Consider the following 14,474-nt stretch of genomic DNA (forward strand, 5'->3'; position numbering starts at 1 on the left):
GTCTTCTGTGAAGTCAATTATTTTGGATAAAACTGTAATCTTATTATAGTACTGTAGGCTATTTATTATAAAGTGTCCTCGGTTTCTTCTATGAAGAATCTCTCTGGTGTTATAGCTGTATTTTTAAAGCTGGGGAATATACATGAGAGCTTGGTTTGTTTATCAGAACAGCTGTCGGTTTCCTCTGCTGGTGTATATATGTGTTTGTGTTTCATGAGATTGTAAGCGCTGCAAGTGTGTTAGTGTGTATCTGTCTTTGGGGATTCATATCTTTTACACCATTGGCTAGACAATGTCCCCGTGGCAACAGAGGCTTAGCCGTGTGACTGACAGCTTTCCCTGAGTTACAACCTCCTACCGTGTTAGTGTACACACACACACACACACACACACACGCACACACACACACACACACACACACACACACACACACACACACACACACACACACACACACACACACACACACACACACACACACACACACACACACACACACACACACACACACACACACAGACAGAGAGATATCTCCTAATGCTTCTCATCTCCTTCACAACCTGTTGTTTTACTGCACTGTATTCTCATGGGTTTACCACAAGCGCTGCTTTACTTTAACTTCCAACAATCTACAATGTGTCCTGGCTTGACAGCTTGTGTACTATTTTTAGTTTTAAAACTACAGGAACTTTTAATGGGGATAATAAAGGAACGTGTGATATAGAACAGTTGCAGGTTTGGATGCTGATGGTTCAATATGGGACACTAGCCGTTTAAACTAACAATTACAAAGATGTCAACAGCTATGAATTAAAATGTAGAAAAATTTAGAAAAATTAAATATAGTAATTCATATAATGGCTTCAGATATACTTAAAAGGGACTGGTTTCCCCAAAAATGCAGGTTCTATCATCATATCCTCACTTGTTCCAAAGACATTCGTTCATCATCTTCAGAACATGTTTTTAATAAAACATGAAAGATTCTGTTCATCCATTGGAAGTAAAATATTTGATGCTTAAAAAAGTTCATAAAGACAAATAATCCATATTAATCAAGTGGCTTAATCCAAGTCTTCTGATGAGACACAATCACTTCATATATTGTAGTACACATTTTATTTAGGCCTCGTAAAAAAATCTTCATTTGTGTCTCGAAGATGAACGAACGTCTTTGGAACGATATGAGGGAAAATAACATAATTTTCATTTTAGGTCGAACTAACCTTTAAATATTTGAAAAACTTAAATCAGTCTATAATGATGCATATGTAAAAAAACAACAACAAATTTTTTTTTTTTATTGGGGCTATTTCTACCGATCTGACCTTAAAATGACCCTTTATAACAATCTCACCGGAAAATGTAGCTATTTTACAAGGTGGTACAATTTTTATTTAAAAAGTAAGCATGAAGGTGCATCCCAAACCCCACTCCTAACATCACTGGGATGTAAGCAGATCCGAAAACTTACGATGATTGTAAAAATTAATAACAATTAGCCACTGATTCGCCCAAACATAAAATAGTATAGCCTATTGCCAATAGGATTGGTGTAACCTAATGTATTTAGCTCGAATCTGTCATTTTAAATTAGATTTCTGACTTTGAGAAGCAAATAGACAGTCCTATAATGTGATTGTGTATATATTGTAATGCTCCTCATCATACCTTTTAGCCATAACAATATTCACAATATCTCTCGGCCGCTTTATATTCTTATAAAAATAATCTATATTGCAATCTAACCCAATTGAGACACAGTTATGATGGATTTATTTGTGCAGACAGTGTTTCTGTTTGGATTGCACAAGTATGTTGCAGTGATATTCATCCTGTGATATCATTTGTCTGATGCAGACATTTATTAATTTCATCTGCGTGTGTTTTATCGACTCGCTCTGATAGTACTCTAATTCTGCTCGGCACTGCATTAACTAAAGCCAGATGTCTCTGCTTGGCCTCGTCTCTGTCTTGTCTTTTCCCCTCTCTCTCTCTCTCTCTCTCTCTCTCTCTCTCTCTCTCTCTCTCTCTCTCTCTCTCTCTCTCTCTCTCTCTCTCTCTCTCTCTCTCTCTCTCTCTCTCTCTCTCTCTCTCGCTCTCTCTCTCTCTCTCTCTGTCGCTCTCTCTCTCTCTCTCTCTGGTTGTGTGTGTGTACTGTGCTCTATTTAAGCACTCCTCTCCCCCTCCCCATCCGTGCATGTGTTCACACTGAGGGCCGTATTCCAGCTCTCTGCACGTGTGTGTGTCTGTCTACGCACACACACACACACACACACACACGCACACACACCGACACAGATATATGGTTCTGCAGTGTCAGAGACACGGGTTGAATTTCATCAGCTCATGCGGAGAGAAGGAAAACATTTTTAAACCATCTCTCTCCCTTTCTAATGCCTTGTTGACCTAACGTGTGAATTCTTGTTTATATGTATTTGTGACCCTCTAAGTCTGTCTGCCTGCAAAATGTGTGTCGGTGTGCTCTATATACAGCGTTCTTCTCATTTGACCCTTGACCTTTGGCAGATGGTTTGAAGCTGTGCCAGGGAAGCAATGTGTGATTCTGCAGAGCAGACAGATTTTGTGTGTGTGTGTGTGTGTATGTGTGTGTGCGCGCGTGTGTGTGTGTGTGCGTACTACGCGCTGTAGCTTATCTCTTGAAATGCATAAGAAGTCCAGCTCAGGCTGTGTGATTGTAGATCTAAGCTTTGCTGAGACACACACACGACTATACAAAGCTGTTTTAACTCCCACTCTGTCATTTCTCCTTCTGATGATGCATTACTTGCATTTGTGTGTGTGTGTGTGTGTGGTGTGTGTGTGTGTGTATTTGTGTGAGAGAGAATCTCCTATTAGTCCTGCAGAATCTGTGAAATCATCTTTGTCTTTTGATTTTAGGGCCCCGGGGAGTTCGTATGTGTGGTTGTTTCGGATGTTTGTGTAATCGTGCTCGTCTCTTTAGCTCTCACAGTATCTGTGTGAACGTTTGCGTGTCTTTATATGTGCGGAGGAGAGAGTGTGAAAGCGAGAGAGAGAGCGTGTGTGTGTGTTTGGCAGACAGAAGAGAGAGAGAGAGAGTTTGTTTAAACTGTGGAATATTATGCATGACAGAATCACACAGTCACGGGACTGGTGTCCAGCGCTCACTCCTCCTGTGAGAGAAGGCCCGCTGCTGCTTTTATAGAATAATATGAGGATATTAAAGGACACTATATCCTCTCTGTTGTCACACACACTAAAACTAGCTCATCAAGTCATTATTATGTTCACTAGAAGTGTGTCTATGGGTCACACCTTCATGACACACACACACACACACACACCTAACCACACACACTCCAGCGCTCACATCCACCAGACCCTCATCTCAAACGGGTTCAGATCATACTATATAATGCATGTCATTTAGCTAATTAATCACATAGTACTATGAGATCAGTTTACTTATGAAAATATTTTGCTTTACATTACAGTGTTCGTGTTGCACATTAATTTAATTGCATAATAATTTTTTTTCAAATGAATATAAATTACTCTTTAAATACTTTTTATCTTATCAGTGTTTCATTTGCAATGTAATCTTTGTAAATTACACAGAATTATAATGACATTTTAAAGTACCTTTGACATTTTTTAATGGCATATAGGAGATTGTTGCTGTTGTCATTTAACATGTCCGTCACACATTGTGTGTTCATGTAGCTGTGCGTTCACTTTATAAACATACTCGCATTTTCACTGTCTTCATCTGTCTCTTTTTTCCTCTCTTGTTCTGTCTGTCTTTCTCTATCTCTCTCTTTCTCTCTCACCCGCCCACCTTTCCTCCCTCTCTCTCTCTCCGCTCAGTAAATTATTGATCAGTGAGGCGCCTCCATGGATCACAGAGTTTGTGAATGTGTGTGTGTGTGTGTGTGTGTTTGCACTCAGCGCTAAAGACAGTATGTACAACAGACACGAACACGCTCACACAAAGTCACATGATAGTCTCATTCTACTATGTTGGCAGCATGCTTTTATTCCCCAGACTCTTTCTCTCTCGCCTTACACACACACACACACACACACACACACACACACACACACACACACACACACACACACACACACACACACAGTGTCGGTTTCATCAGGAACACAACCAGACCCATCTCATTCACTCCTCGCTTGTGTTGCAGAAATGATTGGAACAGATTATTACGGTTAGCTGAATATTATATTTACACGTACATCTCACGAAAACCACCCGTAAAAAAAGAGTGTGTGGTTTGTCAGACAGGAAGGCTGTGTGTGTGTGTGTGTGTGTGTGTGTGTGTGTGTGTGTGTGTGTGTGTGTGTGTGTGTGTGTGTGTGTGTGTGTGTGTGTGTGTGTGTGTGTGTGTGTGTGTGTGAGAATGCTGATGCTATGAGCACATTTCTGCCTGAGCGTTGGCTGTGGTCCAGGCTGAAATCTGATGCCGGTGAATGTTTCCCTCCCACAAGCCTCAGGGAAGTGTTTACTGAGAGAGTGTGTGTGTGTAAATGTTTCTCTCCTGCAGTCTGTCAATAAGAGATACTGCAGAAGTGTGAGTATGCAATGCTTGAGTTGATTTGCAGGTGTGCCTGTGAGTTTGTATGCATGTGTGTGTGCGCCCATGTGACTGTATGTGTGAAGCACTTCTCTGACCTGTTACAGCTTGTCGGCGCTTCATGGCCGAACAGCTCGGCTGTTGACACACACACACACACACACACACACACACACACACACACACACACACACACACACACACACACACACACACACACACACACACACACACACACACATAGAAAGCCTCTTGTTAGCTCACTCACATCTTGTAAATACCATCTGAGACACACACATACACACACACACACACACACCCAAAGAAGGCACACATACATCATCATAATTACACACACGGCAGAAAAAACAGCCGCTGTGAAAAATGACAACCTAACGTGATGGTAGACACATTTCACATTGGCAGGACAGATGAAGCTCAGTGTAAATGTGTGTGTGTGTGTGTGTGTGTGTGTGTGTGTGTGTGTGTGTGTGTGTGTGTGTGTGTGTGTGTGTGTGGATTCAAAAGGCAGCAGGACTGGTTTCTATGACTAATGATCTCCTCTAAATGAATAATTGCTGTTTTCCGTTCACGCTCGCCCTTTTTATACACACTTTCGGTCAGGCAGACAGGCACACACACATCTCAGAGATAATGGCAAGAGTGCACGTAAATCACCTCAGTGTCCGACACGCATCCTTACACTGGGAGAGAGAGAGAGAGAGTTTGAGTGTGTCTTTGTGTGAAAGAGACCGTGAGAAGATGAAGGGGAAAGGTGAGGATGAAAGACAGCTGAAAGAAAAGAAGGAGTTGAGGGAGATGGAGAGACAGAGAGAGACGGAGACGGTGATGTTGGTAGCATAGCAACTCAAAAATAGTCATTTTTCTCTCCTGTCTGTTCTCTCTCTCTCTCTCTTACTCTGAGGATCTTGACCAATGACAACAGTAGAGTGTAGAGTGTGAGACAAACCATCTCTGACACACACACACACACACACACACACACACACACACACACACACACACACACACACACACACACACACACACACACACACACACTTGTTAGTCCACTTTAGACGTTCTACTCACTATAAGTAACTTTGCAACTACAGGTCAACTAACTCTCATTAGAGTTTTAGTAGACTGTTAGGTTAGGTTTATGTAGTTAGTTGATATACTAGTTGCAAAGTTACTTATAGTCAGGAGAATGTCTGTTGGGGAGCATCAAAATAAAGTGTTAGCAGATATTAAGCAGACACTCTACTAATAATAATGGCTTGTTTTATTATTATTATTTTTTTTATTAAAGTGTCTTGCACTTATATGCCCAGCCCAAATAGGCTTAAAAGACCCTAATGACATACAACAAAAATAATACACAAAGATGACCATGAAACAAAGAACATAGAAAGATGAACATCATACACAATACATTACCATCATTTTCACAATATAATACAATATAACACAATATAAGACAACGTCAATTTAGGAAAAAAATTGACTTTAGGAAAAAGTTTCCACGCTTTTTCCGCATATCTAGCCAGACTATAGATTTCATTTTCAAAAAGCCAATTCAACATATCCCCATCCGTCATCCAAAACAAATCAGGCTTTTTATATTGAATTCTCTCAAACATACCCGTTCTTAAATCATGATATAACGGGCAAAAAAACAAAAAATGCCATTCATCCTCAACAACCTTGTAGTTGACATGTAGTTGCAAAGGTACTTATAGTTATTTATTATGGTGCTTTTCCACTGTATGGTACAGTTCGGTATGGCTCACATTTGGGGGGTTTTCCACTGTGTACAGTACCTAGTACTTTTTTTAGTACCACCTCGGTTTAGGTACCAAGTAGGGATGGGCGTATCAATATGAAGTATCGATACTGACGTCGAGTATTTATTTGACAAGGAATTTAATGCATACAATATGCATTGGATTGGATGATAACCTATGTTAGTGGATAATTGGGTAGTAGAACTATTTTCCTGCTCATCTGAAAACACGAAAATGCTGCAAGTCAGAACCAATCAATCACAGAGAGGTAGTAAATGTGCCTCTAGTAAAATGTCTGAATGAAAGTCTATCAAAATAAAATGTTACCTTTGATTATGCCTATGGTATAGCATCATTAAGGTTAACATTGAAATGTGCCTATAATGCCAAAAATCACATAATTAAAAAAATGTCAAATGCCGATACAGTGCAAAAATATCTTAATATTTTAATAGAACTTTTAAATGCACATACGGTGCTCAAATTATGAGTCAATAATTTGATCGATCCAATTAATCTTGTCCAAAATATTCTTAATTTGAATTAAACTTCTAAATGCAGTTATGTTTAATCAAATGCTTAGTCAAACATTTGAGCATTAAATTTGAACATTTAAATCGTACATTTAAATCAAACATACAAAAATACCCAGAATGTCCAAAAATGCTGAATATTCTAATTAGCATGCATGTATGTATTTGGCAGACACTTTTACCCAAAGCATCTTATTGTCTTATTGAACATTTAAAAGTTTGAGTTGAATGTTCAAGCGTGCCTTTGCTGGCCAAATAATACAGAATCAAACATTCAAACGTTCAAATTAAAAAGGCCTATGATATCCAAAACTTCTGTATCGATCATTCAAATGTTCATATCGAATTTCTAAATGCACATATGACACCCACATTTGCATAATTGAGCATTTAAACATTCAAATAAAATTTTCGAATGCCCGAAATGATTTAAATTCAACAGTCTGGATCATACGTTTGAAAGGTTGAATCAATGTCTGAAATATTCTGAAAAAAAAACAAAAAAAAATTCTAAAGTAAACTTTAAATGCTAAAAATACTTGATAAAACATTCAAATAAACACCCAAATGCACTCATAATTCTCAAATTTTATGTCAGTCGGCTCAACCCATATCTGTTTATTACCAGTCCTGCTGGATTCTCCTTCCACACGGACCACAGATAAGAAGCATAGATACTCACCTCTTTATACCCTTACCTGCTAATTACCATGTATTCTGAATCACTGCGAGTGGGGCTAGATCAGTGCTGTATTAATAGTGAGTTTCTGTTTGGTGACTTTGTGATTCAGATCTGCCACAGATTGAGCAATATTGTCAAGCTGCAGTAGAGCTGGATGGCTCATTGCAGCCGTTGAGTGAGTTTTAATTTTGTCTGGCTCAGTCATCAGAAGCAGCGCTTGTGACGCTGTGAGGACACTGGGTGACAAATACGAGTGAATTCAGACCTATAAATGAAAATTTGTTTCTTGGTTCTGAGCTGGAGTGATATGGACATCATTGTGTGATCTGATGTGTGTGTGTGTGTGTCTGAGATTGTTTCATCATCAACATAAGTAATCGATTTAATTTCGGTTTCATGTTGTGTGTGAGCGTGTAAGCAGGCTTTTGTGTGCAAGTAGTTATGTGGTTACGTATGCTTTTGGTGTGTTGACATTTGTTTCTAATTTACTAGATTTATCACTTTTGAATGGTTTATTAATTAGCTGCATCAATCAAGTTAATTGTGAACACATATGCTCTGTGTATGCGTCTGCACATGTACCTCTGTGTCTGCACATACATTTGCAAATTACCAACCCTCTCTCTGTCTCTATACGTTAGGTGTGTGTGCACTGGGACGGCGAGCAGAGCGCGGAGAGGAAGTGGAGGAGACTTCGAGAGGAATGTGAGGTGGTTTTGTTGGAGCAGGAACTGGTCTGGGCCGCCAGAAGAACCGGCTCAAACGGCAGCGGCAGCGCCCAGGAGAAGAGGAGACGGCAACCCGCCCTGGTGAGTCCACATAGACCCTGAAAGTGCTGCCACTCACACTATACACAGACCATCTGATGCATATTATACACGCAGAAATGGCAAGAGCTTGAAACTGATTGACTGGATTTATGCAGCCAGAGTTGGGGTCTTTATCAGTCTGGTTGTTTTTATTTAAGGAGATGTTGTGTAATAAAAATATGACTATATTTCATATGTATCTAAATATATGAGATGAGAAGCAGAGACTGATTGCGAAATGATTATTGAATGATTGAAAAATACACGTTTTCATTTGTTATATAGGGTACGTATATATGTGTATGTATACACTTCCATTCAAATTATAATTGTTAACAAACAAACTTTTAAACAGTAGTAATATATCAAATAAATAAAGCTATGTAATAAATATTTTCATTTAAACATTAATGTAAATATTAGATATATTATTATTACTATTGTTTTTTTTATGAATAATATTTTTACATAGACGCACGCACACACACACGTGCACGCACACACACACACGTAGGCTCTCTGCGACACATATAAATAAATAAACAATATTAATAAATACAGCTATTTAATACATATTTCTATTTAAACACAAATTAATATAAATACATTTTTATATATTATTATTAATTCATTTATTTATTTAAAAAACAAATACAAATGTGTCTTTGTTTATTATTTTGTTATTTTTTATTATTTTATTATTTATTATTAATGAACATCAAGCTGATGAAGTGACTCAGCAAAGAATGAATGAAACTGATGGGCTCTTGTTTTCATACTGGTTTCCACTGCTAGAAACTGACTGGCTGATGTGTCCCCTTTTACATGTCCTCACTGTGTCATTAGCTGCCATCGGCGTTATAAAGATAAAAATAAAAAAACAGTGTTGGCTGATGGATTTTTTAACCGATAAGTCTCAACGTGTGAAGGTAAACAGTGTTTTATCTGATGTACTTTTTTCTTCTACCGGGTCACCGCAAGGATGTGTTCTTTCACCTCTTTTATTTGTGCTTTATACAAATGCCAGTGTCAAACGCAACTAGAGAGGCGTCATATCATTAAAGGGGTGGTAAAGTATGATTTCACTTTTCTAACTGTAGTTAGTGTGTAATGTTGCTGTTTGAGCATAAACAACATCTGCAAAGTTACAACGTTCAAAGTTCAAAGCAAAGGAAGATATTTGCTTTTAAAGAAAAGGACTACAGCAAACGGCTGGTAGGGACTACACGACATTCCTCCGGGTTAGTGACATCACCAACCCTAAAATGTACATTAGCCCCGCCCCCTGAACACGCAGTCCATGTTGAGAAGAGGAAGAGTTGTTGTATTAGAGTACATTTGTGTGTCAGCTCAAACTTTAGCATCCATCTTTTCACATGCAATAGAAAGTCACTCTGTGTGCATCTCACAACAGTTCCTATACGAGCGATTTATAGATTACCATGACAGAATATCCTAATTGAAGATAGTTAATAACAACACATCAGCAACATAAATTCATCAACTAACCATTCAGAGACGTCCTGTTGCTTCTACATGTTGTCACTTCTTCTTGAGTCTCTCCATCATTGTCTGACTCCGTTTTAACATTAAAGTCATTTTAGTGTGTCTGCGTGAGGTAATCGCAGCTGCTAACACACACACACACACACACACACACACACACACACACACACACACACACACACACACACACACACACACACACACACACACACACACACACACACACACGCGAGCTCTTGAAACCCCACCCTCTGCAGCAGCTCATTTGCATTTAAAGGGACAGGCACAAAACGGTGCGTTTTTGCAAACCCTCAAAAAGTGACAATTTAACATGCTATATAAAAATATCTGTGGGGTATTTTGCGCTAAAACTTCACACACACACACTCTGGGGACATCAGAGATTTATTTTACATCTTGTGAAAATGTCATTTTACCACCCCTTTAAGTTTGCAGATGATTCAGTGATTGTTTCCCTCCTTAAAAACGAGGGAATTGTTTTTATTGATTGGTGCATTTTCTCCTTTTTGGACATCAATGTATTAAAACCTAATGAGATGATTATAGATTTTGGGAAGAATCGTACAGTCATCTCTCCTGTCATTATTAATGATCATGCTGTTGAGGTTGTACATCAGTTTAAACACCTTATACTGTAATAGATGAAAAGTTGACTTTTGAGGAAAGCCCACCAGCGTAGGTATTTTTTACAGAAGCTTTTGTGATTTTTAATGTGGACAGTGCTTTTATTACTAATGGACTAATAGATTTAAAAATCCAGCTGCCATTGGTTTTTTAAAAATGATACTAGATAAATTATGTATGGAAGTGTTTCCCCCGTCTCCTTTCTTCTTTGTGTGTTGTGGTGTTGAGTGTTTGTTCTTGCCGATTATATGGTTTACTGCTGGCTGTGAAACAAATTGCCCCTTGGGGATAATAATAAGTTGACCTTACCTTACCTCACGTTACCTCTTCTTCAAGCAGTCAGTTGTGCCACTACGGCTCATACTCTACAATCACGCGTTATGCAACTTAATTTATGACGCCATGTCACCGTGGCTGACTGCGTCTTCCTATGGGTTACTCTGCGTTACGTGGAGTGGGTAACCGTGGCAACAGAGCTCTGTTTGGTCAACAGGTTGCAGAGATAAGGAGTGTGTGAGTGTGTGACCTTCCTCTATTCAGAGCACTATGTGTTTATAGCTGTGTCTGATAAAACAGTGCAAACCTGTGTGTGAGATGGGCAGTGTTTTTATACATCAGGATGGTCAGTATAAAAGGTATTTCTGCAGCAACATCTGAGAATGAAAGAGCAATTTTACACAGCCTCTACACACACACACACACACACTCACCTCATTCTTTCCCTTTTCATGCTCTTTTCTCCTTTTAACACCTCTCGCTCCTATTTTATTTCACTCTCAATGACACACGCCTGCCTCAGCCTCCCACACACAAGTTGGATCCTATTGGTTTTATTATTAATGTTGAAAACAGTTTTATAGTTAATATTTTGGGGAAATTATGAATTAGTCTGGCATTAGTCTGCAGACACGGCTTCACATTTTGGAAGACTTGTTTAGACTCAAATAGTTGTAATGTGGTGAACCATGTTTGAAGCCATTATAAAATAAGTGATACTCTGGTGACTGTATAACTGAAATTGGCGCTGTTGTTTTGGCTTCCAGCAACATACATGATCATTAATTCCCTATATATGACAAACGAATTTATATTTGAACTATTGATTAGTAAATCCTTAATTACATGATGTGCAAATACAGGTGAAACTCGAAACTCGGAAAAATTAGAATATTGTGCAAAGATTCATTTATTTCAGTAATTCAACTTAAAAGGTGAAACTAGTATATTATATAGACTCATTACATGCAAAGTGAGATATTTCAAGCCTTTATTTGGTATAATTTTAATGATTATGGCTTACAGCTTATGAAAACCTTTTCACAATATTCTACGGTACGGTATGAAAGAACCTCTGAGCAATACATTTTCCTGTGGGTTGAACTGACACACTCTGGTTTCCTTTTTTCCCCTTCCTCTCTCTCTCTCTCTCTCTCTCTCTCTCTCTCTATCACACACACACACACACACACACACACACACACACACACACACACACACACACACACACACACACACACACACACACACACACACACACACACACACACACACACACACACACACACACACACACACAGATCTGCTTGTGACTTTCTCTGCTGTAGAATACCACTGAGTCAGCAGTGGTGCTCTATCACAGTGACCTGCACACATACACACACCATCCTTTTTCTCCCTTTATCTCTCTTTTTCTAGTATAATCTCCCTGGCCCTCTTTTCTCTATCACTATCCAACCTTCTTTGTCAAAAATTAACACTGCATGTATGTCAGTGTACTTGTCAGAGAGAGAAAGGGAGATTAGAAGAGACAGGAAGAGACAGACGCTCACTCACGGGATGAAAGCCAGTCTGTGTGTGTGTGTGTGTGTGTGTGTGTGTGTGTGTGTGTGTGTGTGTGTGTGTGTGTGTGTGTGTCTGTCAGACAGACAGACCATTAACAAAGCGTGTGTGTGTGTGTGTGCTCGTGCGTGTGTGTGCGCGTGTGTGTGTGCGTGACTGTCAGACAGACAGACCATTAACAAGACGTGTGTGTGTGTGTGTGTGTGAGAGAGAGAGAGAGAGAGAGAGAGAGAGAGAGAGAGAGAGAGAGAGAGAGAGAGAGAGAGAGAGAGAGAGAGAGAGAGAGACTGAACGTGTCGGGAGGGGGAACAGATTAGGTGTTTGTACTTTCGTGTGTGTGTGTGTGTGTGCGTGTGCGCGCATGTGTGTGTGTGTGTGTGTGTATATATTTGCAGATGGTAAGAGATGTTTTGACCTTTACGGTCCTTTTTATTGACACTATGAAAATAAAAAGACCTGCAGTTTTACAAGAATGTGAGGTGAGGGGATTTTGTGAAATGAGAGGGATTATGACTTTAGACACACGAAAGTTGATATTGTACCCAAAAACTATGTTGGGAATTTAACATTGATTTAACATAATTTGTTAAGTAATGTTAAATCATTTGTTAATCAGGATTTCTTCTGCCAGAGAGGTTGTAATTTATTTTCATTTTCCTTTTACTGTTAAACATCTGTTGACCTTTAAAACTTTTATATGTAAATTATCCCTGATAACCTCGGCAAAATAAATGCGGCATTGTTCACACTCTCGTTCATAAGGCTGCACTTTTTTTGACCAATTAGTGTATCATAAAGTATCTTACAATACAATATACTTGCAATACATCACAATAATTGTTTCAGTTGCATCTTATTTAGACAAACTGCTTCTTCATTAATTGAGCTATTTAGAAAATAATGTGCATGAACACATAAATAAAAATATATTGATATAAAGATTTTAAATATCAGTGCAATATTAAGAATCTTACTAATGTAAACTTGAATGGTCATATGTTAATTAGTGGTCGGCTGATATTAGTAGGTTAAGTATTCAGACTGTTATGAGATTACCTACTTGGACTGTGCATTGGCTGATTATCGTTGTCGTTCCATCTGACAGCTTATTCAATGGCTAATGCGTGTTTTCTAATTATTTTATTTGTGAATTTATTTGAGTCATTTTTTGTGTAATATATAGTTTTGTGTCAGTATGATATATATATATATATTAAGTACATGTAGTAACTAGTTATTAATGATTCTTTTTTTGTATTAATAAATAATAATTATTATTAAATTAATAGTTTTAAGGCCCATTCACAGCAAGAACAATACCTGTAAAGATAACTATCATGATAACATTAGCATCCACAATAACGGACAATAATACTTATTATACCATGGTCTGGGTGAATACTCGATTCTGATTGGCTGCAGGGTGTCCGTTAAAAAGTGATAGAGGACACCTAAATAAACTGTCAGGCGTAGTTATTGTTTGTAACTTGTAACTTTAGATTTCGATTGTAAAACTAATTAAAATATAAACTAATGTTTTAAAAATGTGTTATTTGGCAAGTGACCATGGTATAAGCGGGTTAATGCCCTTCGAGGTGTCCATTGTCAGGTTTTAATGGACTTCGGCGGAGGCAACCGTCCTCCGCTGTGCGTCGGCCGGTTCACACCTCGCCGTCGTCCATTAAAACCTGACAATGGACACCTCGTCGGGCATTAACCCTACCTTATTTTTATTATAAGTGCACTTATGCCGATTCTGATTGGCTGTGAATGTTTTCATCGTTTATCAGCTGGACACTAAATTATTTTGAAAGGTATTTTAATGATATTGATGTCAAACTAGACAGTAAAAACTTTTTTAATGCTATTTCGGTAACACTTTATTTTACAGTCTCAGTTGTTACATGTAGTTACTATAGTAATTGCTATAAACTGAGCAAAACATGCAACTAACCACATCACACCCTAACCCTACAGTAATACATGTACCGGTAGTTAATTATTATTACCCAGTACCTAAATGTATAATTAATACACTATAACACATACACCTTAAAATAAAGTGTAACCAAGATTTCTATTTCAAATAAATGCTGTTCTTTTGA

General features: G+C 38.3%; 1 protein-coding gene across 2 annotated transcripts in view; it reads left to right on the forward strand.

Moving 5' to 3' along the window:
- jmjd1ca (jumonji domain containing 1Ca) overlaps window positions 1–14,474 on the forward strand; it is a 74,197-nt gene that overhangs the window by 2,377 nt on the left and 57,346 nt on the right. For both annotated transcript variants that reach the window (XR_013800062.1, XM_079633366.1), the window contains exon 2: window positions 8,212–8,379. Coding sequence is in view for 1 of the 2 variants with exons in the window: in XM_079633366.1 (XP_079489492.1) it covers window positions 8,212–8,379 (168 nt within the window). In the remaining variant the exon portion in view is untranslated. The remainder of the gene's footprint in view (window positions 1–8,211; window positions 8,380–14,474) is intronic.

This window comes from Phoxinus phoxinus, assembly GCF_949152265.1.
Source record: "Phoxinus phoxinus genome assembly, chromosome: 13".
Lineage (NCBI taxonomy): Eukaryota > Metazoa > Chordata > Actinopteri > Cypriniformes > Leuciscidae > Phoxinus > Phoxinus phoxinus.